The sequence below is a fragment of the Pongo pygmaeus genome, chromosome 5, assembly GCF_028885625.2.
Source record: "Pongo pygmaeus isolate AG05252 chromosome 5, NHGRI_mPonPyg2-v2.0_pri, whole genome shotgun sequence".
NCBI lineage: Eukaryota > Metazoa > Chordata > Mammalia > Primates > Hominidae > Pongo > Pongo pygmaeus.
Genome location: NC_072378.2, coordinates 138,461,377 through 138,479,568, shown reverse-complemented (window position 1 = coordinate 138,479,568; position 18,192 = coordinate 138,461,377). Strand labels below are relative to the sequence as shown.

At 39.9% G+C, this 18,192-nt stretch overlaps 1 protein-coding gene across 1 annotated transcript; it reads left to right on the top strand.

Moving 5' to 3' along the window:
- Positions 1–250: 250 nt before the first annotated feature.
- On the top strand, positions 251–17,144 carry PERP (p53 apoptosis effector related to PMP22). Its single transcript, XM_054491338.1, has 3 exons — positions 251–652; positions 11,425–11,565; positions 15,696–17,144. Exons 1-3 carry the CDS (start codon positions 439–441, stop codon positions 15,920–15,922), a joined length of 582 nt encoding a protein of 193 aa, XP_054347313.1. The 5' UTR covers positions 251–438; the 3' UTR covers positions 15,923–17,144.
- The last annotated feature ends 1,048 nt before the right edge of the window (positions 17,145–18,192 follow it).

The window sequence follows — 18,192 nt, the reverse complement described above, 5'->3', positions numbered from 1 at the left end:
ATTGCTGACCACCGCGCCACGATGCGACATCAGGGGTCAGATATTAGGCTGGCGCTGTGCAGATAAACAGGTGTATACGTTGGTGCGCCAGGAAGACAAAACACGCGCCTGGAGAGGACCAGGTGAGCGGGACTGGAGGCTCGTGGGACGCGCGGGACCCTCCGACCGCCTTCCGCCGCCGCCCGGTGTCACCCGAGCCCCGCCTGTTTACCAGCGGCCCCGCCCGCCCCGGCCCGGCCGGGCAGGTCGGGGCGGGCGCGCTCTGAGTCACCGGAATCTAGGTGGGGCCGCCCGGAGCGGCGTCCTCGGGAGCCGCCTCCCCGCGGCCTCTTCGCTTTTGTGGCGGCGCCCGCGCTCGCAGGCCACTCTCCGCTGTCGCCCGTCCCGCGCGCTCCTCCGCCCCGCTCCGCTCCGCTCGGCCCCGCGCCGCCCGTCAACATGATCCGCTGCGGCCTGGCCTGCGAGCGCTGCCGCTGGATCCTGCCCCTGCTCCTACTCAGCGCCATCGCCTTCGACATCATCGCGCTGGCCGGCCGCGGCTGGTTGCAGTCTAGCGACCACATCCAGACGTCCTCGCTGTGGTGGAAATGCTCCCAAGAGGGCGGCGGCAGCGGGTCCTACGAGGAGGGCTGTCAGAGCCTCATGGAGTACGGTGAGTGCCCGCCCGCTGCCGCTGCCGCCGCCGCCTCCAGGAAGCCCTCGGGGCCGCGGCGTGCAAAAGCCGCCGCGCGTGGTGGGTCCTCACAGGGTCGGGGGAGCCAGTGCTTTTCAGAATGCCTATTTAGGGCGAGCTCGGGCTCATGCATCCGACCTGAACCAAATGCAGCAGCTGTAGCTTTGGGTGGCCAACACCAAGCTCAGAAACAGAAAAAAAAAAAAAAAAAAAAAAGCCCTAGTTCAAACTGTATAGTTTTTTTCCTGGGTTTTGTCGGTTACGTACGAAAGATTATTTCAAGCATTACGAGTTTAGATGAGTAAATATAATGAACAAAGTTTCTTGGAGACCTGACTGAAATTTCTTCCCATTTCTCTTCCCTTCCTTCTCTTGTTTCTTCTTATGATTAAAATATAAATATTGAAATAACGTGCCTTCCCTAATATCAGTGGATTCGTTCAACTTGATATAGCTGAAAAAACTTTCTCATTTAAAAAAGCCCTTTCAGGCAGTTTTAGCAGTTAACGTTTTCAATAGATATTTCAGTCTATTTTACCGGTCAGGCTAGTTCTTCTTGTTAGCTCTTGTTCTAGGGCGTGTCCTTTGGTTTAAGCATGGCATTGTTGTTTAGAAAACTTAATTATTTTAATCTGATTTGAAATCTAAAAAGCAAACACATTCCCTACACTCGCGAAGTGAAGCAGAGTTGACAAATTTAATGTACCTGGCAAGTGAAGTACTGTGCGCCATTTTCCCAGCATGGAGGAAGCTCCCTGCTTGCCTTGCTGAAAGTCAGGACTGGAGCATAGTTCTTGTCTGAGAAGGCGTTTTCTTTCACAGTGGGAAGCCCTCTCTCCTTGCTTAGGGGTGGACGGGAATCACAGCCGGGGTCTACCGTGATTAGCAATGTGTGTGCGGGTGGAGATGGGGTCTGTGAGAGCCTAATAAAACCTTAAAGCCAAATGGGTTTTACCTACCGGGTTTAATAGTTTTAAACACAGAAAGCAAGCTAGCTACACTGCCTGTTTTCATTTCTTACTATTACCATTGACTTGATTCTTTCTTTGAAGTGGCCCAGGGCTTCCAACCCAATCCTGTTTATTTGTGTTTCTGGGGGACTGTATCAGCAACTTGGTGCCCTTTCTTTTGTGTGATCCTTTGGACGTCCTCATGAACTTCCCCACAAAAGGAAGCATGGTCCCCATTAGCCAGGTAATAAAATGTAAACACTGCAGAAAATTCCAGCTTTCCTTGCAGTTTGTGTGTTTTCTTCTCTGAAAACCCACACACTGTGCCAGCTCAGGTTTGTATCATCTCCAGTCTTTTAGGGTTTTAAAGCAAATTAATTGTTTTTGAAATAATGTACCTCTATCTTCTATTTAAAATGCATCTGAATTCGGTCTCTTCTAGGGGACCTAACAGATCTGCATGTGTGTTTTTAAACATACTTTGATAATTATACCCTACTCCAAAGACTAATGCAGACCCAAAGTATATGCAGTAATCCTCCACATATAAAGTAAGACTAGTGTGCCTTTGACTGGTGGGGGGAGATATTGGCAGAACTATGATCAGTGCTACTGACGGGACATGATTTGACCTGCAAGGCTCTGGCTGTGACCACAGCCCTCTTGTGAAACATGCACAATGCCATTTTTATTTTTCTTGACTTGCAGAATGAGCTCACCTTTTTAGGGTGTGGCTGTTCCACCTTAGACTGATACAGTGCTTTGTATATGGAAGGCAATAAGCAGGTTTTTTTCTTAGTTTGGTTGAATTTTTAATTAGAAGTCTAAATGTTAATTTTTTTCATTGTAAAGAAAATACTAACCAGTATATAGTTTATAATTCAGTTTGACATAGAAATTGGTCCTTGGAAAAGCTCGATTTTCTAAGTGGATCTTGAAAAATCTGTTTATAATGCAGCATGACTGATTTTCGTAAATGGTAGTAGCTTGAACAACTCAATTTAGTTATTCCTGCTACCTTTGCAAAGGTAATTAAGTGCCCAGGAATGCATTACACACGGCTGTTGCTCAAGATCTAGAATCAAATCATGAATCTGGGATCTGCTGTTGTGAGGTGGCTGTGGGAAGAAGACAGCAGATATGGAGCTACCTCTGGCCGTCGTAGTCAAAGATGAGTTTAAGTGCTTTATACGTCTGTGTCATCGCCTGCATGCCCATTGGCTAGTTTTGCCTCACAATTGTAGAAGCTGTGTATAACGACACTGTAAGGCGATTATCTAGGCATCTATGAACTCTAGATTTTCGATAGCCTTAGTAAGGCCTTACTGAAAACTGTATATTTACATGAGCTTGTACTTTATCTAAAATGAAGTAAGCAGTTTACACACACTCCCACGTATGCACAAACACACAGTATCTTGTGCAACAAGGAATAAGGTTGATGGCTCTGATTAAAATGAGATCTCCGTATAGAGAATTGAGTGTGTACATCCACTTTGAAAAACTTCTTGATATGTACTAGGCAATAAATATTTTGATTTACCATTGTAACTATTAAGAAAATCTTGTTATTACAGTGTTTCAACACCTCTCTTATTAGTTGATAATCATAATAATATGTTCATTTTGGTAGTAAAGACACAGGTTATTCCTGGCAAGTATTGACAATAATCCTAATGAATATGGATGTTTTTATAAAGATAAATAATTCCTTAGAACTATATAAAAAGCAGAATATTATATATTCACTGTTACTGACAGTTTAAGAATATCAGATGACCAAATCACCTCATTTTTCCTTGTGAATGAGCCAAATTATTCGCTGAATATTTTCTTTGACCAGCTAAATTAACACCCAGCTAAAAACATTCTTATTTGAATTTTTAAAAAATCATGGTTTATATTTGTCAAAACAGGAAAAGAAAATCTATAGATTAATGATTGAAATCATTCAAATTTCACCTATAAATAAAATGTGAAATTTAAATGCATGTTCACTCATACTAGTTTTGCACCGCTGGCACCTTCTTTTCTAGTTCTTAAGAAAGAATACATCAGGAGGATGTTTTCAGCCTCAGCTGTGTAGATTTCAAATCACAGGCAAGCTCCAGCTTGTTCAAGTGGAGAATAATGGCGATAAGTTTGTGCAGCAGAGTGAAACAGGGAGTCAGTGAGGATTGACGAGCATTTGCCTTGAATCCAAACTGGGAAGTACAAAGCCTCCGGTTTTTTGTTGTTGTTTTTTAACCAAAGACACCCTTTGCATACTGCAAATGCATTGATATTTTGTTTGTTTTTAACATGAAATCGCTGTTGGCCAAGTCAAAGAATCAGTATTACGTGAAATAGTTTTAGGTCAGTTAGCCCTGTGGCTCTCAAATGTACAAGAAATAAGAAAAGTAAGTACAAGTTAATAGTTTACGTTAGTCTAAATTCCTCTTAAAGCAGGGGTCCCCAACCCTGAGGCCACAGACCGTTACTCCCACTGATTCTACATTATGGTGAGTTGTGTAATTATTTCATTATATATTATACAGTGTAATAATATTAGAAATAAAGTGTGTAATAAAGGTAATGCACTTGAATCATCCCAAAACCAGACCCCAACCCCAGTCTGTGGAAAAATTTTCTTCCTTGAAACTGGTCCCTGGTGCCAAAAAGGTTGGGGACCGCTGATTGAAAGGACTTCATTTTGAGATTATGCCCTTGTGGTTTTTTCAGTGGGGAGTGGGGTAGGGAAAGGTATTAAACTGTTCCTGGCCGGGTGTGGTGGCTCACGCCTATAATCCTAGCACTTAGGGAGGCTGAGGCGGGCAGATCACTTGAGGTCAGGAGTTTGAAACCAGCCTGGCCAACATGGTAAAACCCCGTCTCTACTAAAAATACAAAAAAATTAACCCGGCATGGTGACAGGCACCTGTAATCCCAGCTACTCAGGAGGCTGAGGCAGGAGAATTTCTTGAACCCGGGAGGCGGAGGTTGCAGTGAGCCAAGACTGGCCCACTACACTCCAGCCTGGGTGACAGAGCAAGACTCTGTCTCCAAAAAAAATACAAAACTGTTCCTAATTTATGAAATTAGGCATTAGCAGATAGATTACTTTTTTTTTTTGAGATGGAGTCTCGGTCTGTCGCTCAGGCTGGAGTGCAGTGGCACAATCTCTGCTCACTGCAAGCTCCGCCTCCCGGGTTCACGCCATTCTCCTGCCTCAGCCTCCCGAGTAGCTGGGACTACAGGCGCCCGCCACCACGCCCGGCTAACTTTTTGTATTTTTAGTAGAGACGGGGTTTCACCATGTTAACCAGGATGGTCTGGATCTCCTGACCTCGTGATCCGCCCGCCTCGGCCTTCCAAAGTGCTGAGATTACAGGCATGAGCCACCGCGCCCGACAGCAGACAGATTACTCTTTGCACGAGCATGTATGCATTCAAGTCCTTACACAGCAAAAAATAAAAAGTTGCCCACTCTATTGATTTAATAATTTTTAAAAGTACATATGATTTATAAAATCTAGAACGTTTAGGACCCAGTAATCTAGTCCAGGCCATTCATTCCACATGTGCCTCACTCAGCAGTAGCCACCCCAGAGAGCCTCAGTTCCTTTCTCAGTGTCCCCTAACTTGTGTTTATCCTGTAAAGGGATGCAGACTCCTGGGATGTTATAATTAGAAAGGAATTAAAGTACACCAGATTCAAGCTTTCACCAAAGCCTGCACCCATCCATAGCACCCCGACTAAGCTTCGTCCCTTATTCAACAACTTATTTCTGTTCCCTGGATGATAGAGTTTGTTTCCAAGTACTTCTCTTAAACTGACAGAGCTGTGTAATTCTTACTTTCCAGCTTTCTTTCATTGACAGATGTTCAAATATTTGAGGGTAGATCCCAAATTCACCGCTAGTTATCTTGTCTTTAGATTGACTTTTCCTGTTTTCACCCTGTCCTGTATAGAATGGCTTCTCCCCTCGTTGATTAGATAAATCATCTAAAAGAAGGTTATTAAGGGTTAAAGTAACAGAGAGCAATGGAGTAGTCAGTTTCATGAGAGCATGCAGAGCATGTAAAGAATCTCACACCATCTGTGGAATGCTCTTCCATGTATTCTCCCTACCATCTCTCTGTTGAGCCATTTAACTGCCTTCCTGAACTTCTGCAGAATGGTGTCTTTTTATGTATTTTTTTGGGGGGACTGCTACGAGTTGTCCTCTAGATTTTTGCTGCTCAAAGTGTCGCAAACCAGCACAGCAGAATTATCTGGGTGGTTGTTGGACGTCCAGTGTCTCATGCTGGCCTAAGAATCGGAATCTGCATTTTAACTACTTCCCGGAGGAGGTAAGCACTTTTAAGTTTCAGAAGCACTGGCCAAATCACTGCAGATTACCTCCTCATTGAACATGCAAAACTATATTTTTGAATATATCATTCTCCCATGCTTACATTTAGTTGTAGGCAGGATCTTTTTAATTTTTTGAACTGTGGTTTTATCCGGTTTTCAGTTCTGCCTGTGTTTGGCTTAAAGAGCCTTATAGAAACAATATGAAGAATCTGACAAAATCTTGGATGATACAGAATCTTTGGTATTATTGACAGATGAATCCTGTATTCTGGAAAGGGACTGGACTCTGGTTGGGTGCCACATTAGTGTCATAAGGGCGTCGTTTAAAACTATCGAAGAATGCAGCAGATTCATGAAGAGGAGGACTACCTTTGGGGGGAAACTTAGTGATCATCTCCAAAGTATCACCAACAATTTAAAAAATATTAATGACGTTCTTCTTGTCTTAAAATAAAAGTTTATTTTATTTTCTCAAGCTTCAGTTTATCATTTCTAGCTTGACCTTTTTTTTGAGACAGAGTCTCCCTCTTTTGCTCAGGCTGGAGTGCAGTGACGCGATCTTGGTTCACTGCAACCTCTGCCTTCCAGGTGCAAGCGATTCTCATGCCTCAGCCTCCTGAACAGCTGGGGCTACAGGCGTGTGCCACCACACCCAGTTAATTTTTGTATTTTTAGTAGAGATGGGGGTTTCACCATGTTGGCCAGGCTGGTCTCGAACTCCCGACCTCACGTGACCTGTCTCGGCCTCCTAAAGTGCTGGGCTTACAGGCATGAGCCACCGCGGCTGGCCTACTTCTAGCTTGACATTTAAGGTATTTACTTATTTTTACTTTTTTGCTCTTATTAGTTGATCTTACTAGCCTTGTAACATTTTGGGTTTTTGTATGTAATTTCTGGAAAAAAATATAGCATGCTTTGTCATACAGAAAACTTAAAAACACGTCCCAGGAAAAACTCAGTTTTTTTGGTGGCCGTTAAATGGTTTCCATGTTCTTGATTTAATGTTGAATCTTTGCAAGGGCTAGGAGACTTTGAGAAGCTGTTGTTCATCTAATGAATATCACTTAAATTGGATTTATAATGCTGCTGGTTTCTTTGATTACATGAACTTTTCTAAATGGTACTTAATAAAGTTAGGACACCAAATTGGTCTTCTCTTAAGAAAATAAAACAAACAAACAAAAACTTTCCTACACAGAAACGCAGCATCTATTTACCTGGAGTACTGAATGCTTTTGTGGTCTCAATCCAGAGAATGAGAGTTGACAATAAGAATCCTTTCTACTCTCTCCTTTCTACTCTCTCCCATGCACTTACACACACACACACACACACACACACACACACACACACATCTGGTATATAAAATAGTAACGAAAGACAAACTTGTGTTCATATTAGATAAAGATGGATAGTCTGCCTTTGAAAAACTGAGGACCATTTATTGAATCATGAAAGATGTATCTTTAGGACAAGTTCTAAAAATTGATGTTTTCCAGTGGGGTTGGGAAATAGGGTAGAATTTAGACCGTGATATAATATACAAATATAAACAGCTCCTAAAGGGTTTGGTCAATTTGTAGAAAGTAGGCTCATTCTAGGTAACTAAGTGAGACAACAGCTCCTAAAGGGTTTGGTCAATTTGTAGAAAGTAGGCTCATTCTAGGTAACTAAGTGAGACCGCAGCTACCTAGGGCATAAAGTTATTAACTTTTCAAAATGTAGGTCATCGAGAATACCCATGTCCCAAGTCTCTACATCTGAAAGGCTCCTTCTCAGACAGAACGGTGGGCTGGGAGGACCCTGCTCAGACCTGGTATGGTCTAAATGGTCATTGACATGAGAAGGCAGATTGCTTTACTTGAAGACGTCTGTTATTCATCAGTCAGGATCTTTAGAACTGTGCCAAGATTTCTGTCTTAAATGATAGTTAAGTGATTCAATGTGGGTGTTTCTGTGATGCAAGGAGCAGGTTTTACACGTTCTATTTCCAAGGCAGTCTTTCTGAAGACAAAATGTTGTTTAATTTTCCATTTTGATTTTCTTTAGACTCAGCACTTTAAGCAAGACATTAACTGAGTTGTGTTAAGATAGCATGGGAAAAGTTCTTAAAATATTCCTATATTTATGTTCACGTCTTGGCTTTAGGGTAGGTGAATTGGCTTACCATTTCTTTGGTTTAATTCCTTCCAAGCACTTGAAACTAAGCATAAATTATACTTCATCTATAATGTTAGAGGAAGTATAATAGTAATAATCTTTTTATGTTAATTTTCCTCAAATAAGTAAAATTGTTAATATTACTCTTTACAAAAATATCATACATAATTTGTTTGGCTAGATTTTTCAAACCTTTATCTGTGATTGTAAAAGTTTAGTTATTGAAATAGATTCCTTGTTAGGAGGTTTTGCCTGTTTTTATTGAAAACTCACATTCTGCTGTGCAATGATTTTTATTATGTTTGCATTCTTTTACATGCATATGTAGATATGTTTCCTTTCATTGCAGTTTCAAACTTGTGAACTCATAAAATTAAAAAAAAAAATTCTTGCTTATTTGATTTAACTATTGGACTTAATTGAACTTAACAATTACCAGTGGCCATTTTAAAAAAACTAAATAAATGAGACTGTAATTGACAATGGGTCACATACTTAAAGTTATACGATCCTTTTTGGTAGTGCTGCATCTGTTTTAATAAGGACTTTAATCATCTAAGTTGTTCTCAAACTTTATGGATATAAGAAACACTAATAACATGCAGATTCTTGGGTACTACCACTCAAGCTCTGATTCCTTAGGTCTGGAGGGAGGCACAGGAATCAGTAACGTTTTAAGGAGCACTACTGCTTATTTTGCCTTTGTGGTCTATGGGCTGTACTTTGAGAGGTCTGATTAATTAATGTTCTTTCCAAAGCATGGTCCCTCTTCTCTTAAAAGTTATCTTACTTGAAGAACAAGGCAAAAGTGAGAAAAGAGACTTACTAAGTTTAACATTTTGGCTTTATTCCTTTCTATTTTAAAATAAAACATTCCCATTTTAACCTTGTCTCTCAAGTCTCTCAGTGGTCTGACAGGAAGAGCTAGAAGATTTGGAGGAAAGTAATAAAAATTGTCCATATAAAACTAGGCCAAATCAGGTACAGTCTCAGCCCCATCCTGACCTAATTTGTGTGAAAACAGTGTTTCTAGGACACAAAAATGTTTTATCTCCTTAATAATCTATTGTGCCCCAGTCACTCATGAATCTAGAGGAAGACCTGGAAGGTGCATGGGAGTTGGAGAAGGGCATGTGGAGCCTTAGCTCAGGTTTGTCTCTAACAGATGAAAAGAGAAAAATGCATCAGATGACTGAGGAACAATCTTTAAGGGATGGTACAGAACCTTGCGAATGTAGAAGAAAATAAAAACATGAGGTACTAGAGAAAAGTCATAGGGACACAGGAGGAACGTTTTGAGTAGTGACGGCTGGGGAGCTAGTCACTGATACTACAGGAGTGTGCTTCCATCATCTTGGAACAGGTGTTTTTAGCCTTGGTTAACAGATGCAAAGACTGGAGTATGGCCAACAGGGGCAGAGGCAGGATCCAAACGAGGTCCAGCAGCTCCAACACCCTTGCTCTTTCTGCCAGCCCCATCTTTGTTTCACCTTGACCAGTCAAACGACCTAGAATTAAGTGAGGACAAATACTGTCAGCTGTGCTGTGTTACAGAGTAAGAGTAACGCCAAGATGGAGGACAGGTGACTCATGACTCTCCTTTTCAAATGTAGTGAAGGCTAATAGGTTAAGCGTGCACGATCTTCCACGAGCAAATGAACAGATAGACTAAAGTCTATCCATACCATAGAATATTAATCAGCCATAAAAAAGAATGAAGTATTGATTGATGCTATAACATGACGAACCGCATCATACCATACTCAGTGAAAGAAGCCAGTCACAAAAGGCCACATAGTATATGATATTCCATTTATATGAAAGGTCCAAAATCGGCAAATGTGTAGAGGCAGAAAGTAGATTTGTGGTTGCCAGAAGTTGGAGGAAGAGAGGATGGAGGGTGACTGCTAATGGGCACGGGGTTTCTTTCTGGGGTGATAAAAATATTCTGGATTGTTAGTGGAGATGGTTGTACAACGCTGTGAATATAGTAAAAATCACTGAATTATACACTTTAAAAGGGCGAACTTTATAGTGTGTAAATTATATCTTTAAAAAAGTCATGTTTTGGATTCAAACAGGCTGAAATCAAACTCTGTCTAAACCATTTACCAGCTGTGTGGCTATGGGCAGGTTATTTGAACTCAAGTATATCCTTCATTTCTAAAATAGAAACAATAGCAGTGTGTACCTTAAGAAGTTATTAGGAGATCTACACTACTCAGGTAACGGGTGCACTAAAGTCTTCACCATCATTACAATTCAACCGTGTAACCAAAAACCACTTGTACCCCAAAAACTACTGAAATTAAAAAATATATATATATAAATAAAAAATAACATGGGAAAAAAAAAGTTGTTGTGAGGATTCAGTGAGCTCATGCATGTCCTGAATGTTATTAGGTGTTACCACTAGAGGAAAGGTTGTGTGTGAAAAGGTTTTAACAAAGAGGGTGGGTTGGACAATAGGTATTGTTGACTGGTATCATTCGTGTGGATAGCGTGGATCTCTGTATTTCCTCAGTGCAGAATAGAATGACCCAGGGCTGGAGGTACCCATGTAGGTCTTCAAACCTAGAACTTGATTGCCATCAAATCCTGATTCTTTTTTAGGGCAAAGGTAAATAATTAAAATCTCTTGTGCAATACATTTTGAATACTTAAGAAATTAAAATTTAGGCAGAAATTTAGGAAAGTGGTTTGCTCCCAAGCTTGTTATAAGATCTTGTTATAAGCTAGTTATAAGCTTGTTATAAGATCAGAGCTACTTCTCCACACTTAAATTGTTTTATTTAACACCTCTGCCTAATCATAAATATATTTTTTCAATGATTATTTTTGCATGGAACCAAACATTAATATGAAACAAAGATCCCTTAAAGGTATTTAAAAACATTTCCTAGAGTTTATAATCTGGATTGTTCAGTACCAAAAATGTTGTTTATTATGATCATGTTGTGTTAGAACTTGGGTGAACCTTATAAATATACCCGTTATGTGGCAAACTTATCATATGAGAAACAGATTAATGAAGTTTGACTTTCATTTCAGAGATGTAAACTTTTGCCAAAAACTGAGGGGGAAAAGGCATTTCTGAGTCTCAGTATATTAATGTCCTGCATATGAATTGCCTGTTCTTCCCTTAAAATATGGTGATGCTTAAGTATTGTCAAAAGAAAAACTGTCCCTCCATCCAAATGTAACGAGTAGGGAAAAAAAGCCCAAAACCATGTTGATACTGTGATAAGTAATTTTTCAACTTGGTATGTCTGTCTTGTTCATTGCTGTTTCTTTTTTTCTTGCAGCATGGGGTAGAGCAGCGGCTGCCATGCTCTTCTGTGGCTTCATCATCCTGGTGATCTGTTTCATCCTCTCCTTCTTCGCCCTCTGTGGACCCCAGATGCTCGTCTTCCTAAGAGTAATTGGAGGTCTCCTTGCCTTGGCTGGTAAGACTGTGTGTCAGCAATTCTTCATTTACGCCTTCAGTGGGCATCAACTTAATAATGGTCAGTTCCACAAAGAAGACCCATGACTGTTAACAGTTTCTAATCTGTTCTCGGAAAATGTATCACCAGGATAGAAGTAACAGAGGAGAGAAGTGTTTTAAGATCCGGTTCCCTTTCCTCTTGTGGCTCACGCAGTGTTCTGTACTCCCCATCTGAGTGACAGGGGTTGTCACTCTACATGCCCCTATCTCTCTTAGGGGGCCCTATCCACTGACTCCTCTATCCGAGAAACTAGGCTATGTCAGCCCTGGAAAAGCAGTGCTCTCCATTGTGGTCCCCAGCCCTGGCCTGCTGTGAGCCCCCTGCTGAGGGGACCTGAATGCCCCTGAACTATTTCCCTTGTTGAAAGAGTCTTGTGATCTTATGATGTGGGTCCTGAAATGGTGTTCTGCCATGGGATGGAAGACCCTGGGAGGGGCCAGAACTGGAATCTGCAGCATGGTGCCCGTGCGGGGGGATAGTGGTCCAGACACAGGTGATGTGAAGAAATTTAGTTATTCAGGTATGCAGGGCCCAGTGTGAACACTTATTGATGGAATACAAGAACTAGGATTTTAGGAGAAGAATTATTGGAAATTTTAGTCAGGTCTGTGGCACTAAGGAAATCTGTCAAAGGGGCAGGACCCTAGCCACAGTGTTAGATTCAGAAGTAAAACTGGACTTTCTGAGCAGGGAGAAAAGAGAAGGTGCTGACAGTGGCAAAGCGAGGCCTCAGGTCATTTCTTACCAGTTTGGGCTTACGGGACCAAAGCAGAAATTCAAGCTACAGACCCGAGGTACAAATACAAAGTGAGCAGATGGTCTTGGAAACAGGTCAGAAGCCTTATGACTCAAAGGGGTCTATATGATCATGCATGAACCAGGTGGAAGGCCACTTTGCGCTGGTTCCCTGAGCTTAGAAGAGTTAAGTTCGCAGAGCTGTGGGCAACACAGGTGAGGCAGGAGGAGTGCCTCAGAGAACCGGCTGGTACATGCACAGCGCTGGCCTTCTTCACAGCACATTTGACAGTTTCTGTTGATTAAAAATAAAGTTCCTGATCCTCATATTTTCAAAGTTTGGTTTTTGAATAATATTTTAAAATCAGAAATGACTTGGAATCACAAAATATATAAAGAATCTGGTTGATGCCCACTTTCGTTTCTACTTGGTTATTTTTGTAGTTCCCATTTATGAGACCCTAGCAAAGAAACACATTTGATGTATCTTCCTTTCATGTGTCTTAGAAAACTCCATAGATGCCAGTTTAAATCACCATTAGAAATAGCACACTAAGGCCAGGCGTGGTGGCTCATGCCTATAATCCTAGCACTTTGGGAAGCCGAGGCAGGCAGATCACTTGAGGTCAGGAGTTTGAGACCAGCCTGGCCAACATGGTGAAACCCCATCTCTACTAAAAATACAAAAATTAGCTGGGCTTGGTGGTGCACATCTATAATCCCAGCTACATGGGAGGCTGAGGCAGGAGAATCACTTGAACCTGGGAGGTGGAGGTTGCAGTGAGCCAAGATGCATTGCTGTACTCCAGCCTGGGTGACAGAGCAAGACTCCATCTCAATAAATAAATAAATAATAAATAACACACTAAGACATTAATGTTAGTTGAAAAATCCTAGTAAATACTATATGACCCAGCATTCCACTCCTAAGTATATATCCAAAAGAATTAAAAACAAGAACTTGAAGATACTTGTAACCCATGTTCATAGCAACACTATTCACAACAGCCAAAAGGTGGAAACAACCAAAGTGTCCATCAACAGATGCATGGGCAAACAAAATGTGTATATACATACAGTGGAATATTATTCAGCCATAAAAAGGAATGAAATTTTGATATATGCTACAACGTGATGGACCTTGAAAACATTATGCTAAGTGAAATAAGCCAGGCACAGAAGGACAAATATATTATTCCATTTACATGAGCTACCTGGAATAGGCAAATTTACAGAGACAGGGAGTAGAATAAAAGTTACCAGGGGCTGGGGGGAGGGAAGAATGGGGAGTTATTTTTTAAGAGATACTGAGTTTATGTACAGATGAAAAAGTTTTGGGTATAGATAGTAGTAATGGTTACACAACATTGTGAATTTATTTAATGCCACTGAATCGTACACTTAGAGTGAACAATTGAAAGTGAAAATGATAAATGTTATGTGTATTTACCAGAATAAAAAATATCCTAGTAAAACTCTTTTATCCATTGCTTTCTTGTAGCATTAAAACAAAAAGATCTAGCAATGGCCATCCACAGTGACAGGGTAGCAGAGTTATTGTTGTAAAGAAAATTAGTTCAGTGAGCTTCAACAGATTTACAGCTTAACAGTCGGCTTGACCTAGTATTTTCATTTTGTAATTTAATACTCATCCTTTCCTTTAAAGAGTATGAAAAATAGAACAGAAAACGTATTTAGAAGAATAAAAAGCCTAGAAATCTCAATACACTTTTAGTAGTAATGTTGAATAAGGCCTATTTTGACTTTTAAGGTATGTTTCATAGAAACAGTTATTTTAAATTTTATATATATTCTTACATTAAACATCAGAAAAATTGAACATTGATACAATTTAAATTTGGCAGAAGTTAATCCAAACTATTATAAGGACTTCATATATGATGAGCCAGAATCGATAAATAGCAATATTTAATATTTATTACTAAGAAAATTAGAAGTCAACATAGAAGAGCATTGCTTTTGTATCTTACACAGTATGTGGTAGCAAATGACAAACTTAAATAGTAAGAGTTTGCTATTTAAAGAGTTTGCTATTTATCTACCAGAAGTAGATAAATATTTAAGATTTGCCCTAAGATTGTCCTTTGTAAATCGCAAGAGAAGAGGAATGTTTTAGTTTAATTAAGAATTAGAAGCAACAAATGAAGATACAGAAACATCTATAGCCTTTCTAGCAGTGAAAAAAAAATGAAGAAGAAAAAGAAAACTACTTCAAGGTACATCTGTGGAGCTGTAGAAAAGCATTAAGATGGTAGAAAAAATGGTGGTGAGGACTACAGATTCCCTGATACCTTCCTGGAGGGCACAGCTACTTGGTCCCTCCTTGTGGAGAGTAGTGTTTTATGGTGAAAGAGCTAAAATCAGACCCTTTGACATGGCAATGTACATACAAATATTAAGTTAAAATGATGCAGAATACACATGTATATACTCATCATAGCTTTATAAAATTATGCATGTCCATTGAAAAAGACCACGAAAGTAGACTCAATAATGTTCATTTTGTTTGAAATTGCTTAAATACTATTACAAAGATTAATAATTGTAGTAATGTGACTGTTATGCCAGAGAGTTTAGAAATCTTCATGTGTTTCTTTCCACATCCTCACTCACACCTCCCTAAGCACTGTGATCATTTGCTGCTTTTATTTTTTCTGTCCCCACCACACCTCCCCATACCCTTCCCCCTGCCCTCCCTCCATGTCTGTTTCCTCTTCAGATTCCCACACCCTCTGCAGGCTTCTCTGTGGATTTTCCCCTTGATCATTCTCAATGTTAGTTCATTGTTTCATTTAATCATTTACTTATTGAATGAATATTCCAGTGATGTGTTATTGAATATCAATATTGAGTCATGTGTGCATGCCTGTGTGTATATCTGTGCATGCCTACGTGTATATATACATATATATGTAATTTTTGCTAACACAACATATTGAGTATGTGTTTGGTATAGGAAACACAAAGATAAAAAAAATAGGTTGTTCTTTACTGTCCTGCTTTCTATTGTATGCCACAGTTTTGCACTTTTTTGCTTTAGTATATATAATGCTTATGTAATATAGAATGGCTCTCCAATTATTTTTTGTGTGTTTTTCACGTATTTGGCATTTGTGTGTGATACTGCTCAGTGCCAGGCATCTCTTACACACAGTAGTCAAGAATCTTTTTTGGCCTCTGCCTAACCAGATTCCTCCTGCCTCCAGGTAGATTTTATACTTATTTCAAGGCAGAAACTTGGTGGAAGGAGTTAACCTGTCGCTACTGTGTATTTATTCCTTCATGCATGTATGCATTCATACCCTGGGATTTTTTTTCTTCCCTTTCTTTAGCTGTGTTCCAGATCATCTCCCTGGTAATTTACCCCGTGAAGTACACCCAGACCTTCGCCCTTCATGCCAACCCCGCTGTCACTTACATCTATAACTGGGCCTACGGCTTTGGGTGGGCAGCCACGATTATCCTGATCGGCTGTGCCTTCTTCTTCTGCTGCCTCCCCAACTACGAAGATGACCTTCTGGGCAATGCCAAGCCCAGGTACTTCTACACATCTGCCTAACTGGGGAATGAATGTGGGAGAAAATCGCTGCTGCTGAGATGGACTCCAGAAGAAGAAACTGTTTCTCCAGGCGACTTTGAACCCATTTTTTGGCAGTGTTCATATTATTAAACTAGTCAAAACTGCTAACATAATTTGGGAGAAAATAGTTTTTAAGTAGTGTTATAGTTTCATGTTTATCTTTTATTATGTTTTGTGAAGTTGTGTCTTTTCACTAATTACCTGTACTATGCCAATATTTCCTTATATCTATCCATAACATTTATACTACATTTGTAAGAGAATATGAACATGAAACTTAACACTTTATAAGGTAAAAATGAGGTTTCCAAGATTTAATAATCTGATCAAGTTCTTGTTATTTCCAAATAGAATGGACTGGGTCTGTTAAGGGCTAAGGAGAAGAGGAAGATAATGTTAAAAATTGTTTTATTTTCAAGCCTTCGAACTATTTAAGGAAAGCAAAATCATTTCCTAAATGCATATCATTTGCGAGAATTTCTCATTAATATCCTGAATCATTCATTTTACCTAAGGCTTCATGTTGACTCGATACGTCATCTAGGAAAGCACTATTTCATGATCCAAACCTGTTGCCATAGTTAGTGAGGCTTTCCTGTAAGTGTGAAATATTTAGATGAAATTTTCTCTGTTAAAGTTCTTTATAGGGTTAGGGTGTGGGAAAATGCGATATTAATAAATCTGTAGTGTTTTGTGTTTATATGTTCAGAACCAGAGTAGACTGGATTGAAAGATGGACTGGGTCTAATTTATCATGACTGATAGATCTGGTTAAGTTGTGTAGTAAAGCATTAGGAGGGTCATTCCTGTCACAAAAGTGCCACTAAAACAGCCTCAGGAGAATAAATGACTTGCTTTTCTAAATCTCAGGTTTATCTGGGCTCTATCATATAGACAGGCTTCTGATAGTTTGCAGCTGTAAGCAGAAACCTACATATAGTTAAAATCCTGGTCTTTCTTGGTAAACAGATTTTAAATGTCTGATATAAAACATGCCACAGGAGAATTCGGGGATTTGAGTTTCTCTGAATAGCATATATATGATGCATCGGATAGGTCATTATGATTTTTTACCATTTCGACTTACATAATGAAAACCAATTCATTTTAAATATCAGATTATTATTTTGTAAGTTGTGGAAAAAGCCAATTGTAGTTTTCATTATGAAGTTTTCCCAATAAACCAGGTATTCTAAACTTGTTTCCAGTTTGTAGTTTTTCCATTTTTCAAATCTGGGGAAGGGAATTAAAAAAAAAATGGGTAATAAGAACATGGGATATAATGAAAAGTGGTTTTTGTTTGTTGTTTGTTTGTTTGTATGAAGTTTTAAGGGCCTTGCTCATTTTAGGTGTCCAAAACCAATTTTTGGGTGGAGATTAATGAATTCTAATAGTCTACTCCCTGAACTTTTTCAATGAACAATACCCTAGACACACATTAAACAATTTCTCTACGGTGCTATCAACCAGAGGAAAATGGACTAAGAGATTTCTGGCAGGTTCAGACACCCGGGGGACATGTGTGCAGTGTAGCTGAAGCCTCCTCCTTGTGCTGGGGTCCCCTTCCATTCAGGTGGTGGGGTAGCAGTCTCTCTATTTATTTTCCCCTTGCCCACCTTCGCATTTTATCGTTTGTTATTTTTTTTCCCATCATAAGTCATATGTTACTTCCACTATGGTGTATGTCATTGTGAGGATGGGTGCAGAGAGGCTGGGTGGGAGAATGGAAATATTTCTCCCTAGGGCTACTGTTGGCCAGCTAGTCCTTGGCAGTGAATTTTTCTGTGCTTTTCAAAATGCGAGGTGAATGTTTCTCATAGAGAAATGTAATCTGGGTGATTATACCAACATTGAAAAGAAAAACCCACGCAACTATGCCGTGACTGGCAGAGAATTTGAAGTGGTCATTAAAAATGTTAAAAATCCCATCTTTTAAAATGATACCACAGCTCATTCAAGAAGATACTGGATATCTAGAGATTAAGAAACATGGTCTCCTGTTATACATGAAAATGACTCCTTTTGTAAGCTTCTCTAACACATGCACTTGTCTTTGCATGATTTCCCATCCAGCCTTCTTCTTCCCCTCCTCAATCACACAATACCTTAACGGTGCACATTTAGGAAAAATGCAACCTCCTGGGACCAATGAGCCTGATATAATAGAACCATGTCAACCTAAAGTATTTGTGACAAAGATAAACTAAGTCTGTTATTTTGCAGAAATGTTCTGCTTCCTTTAGCCTTGT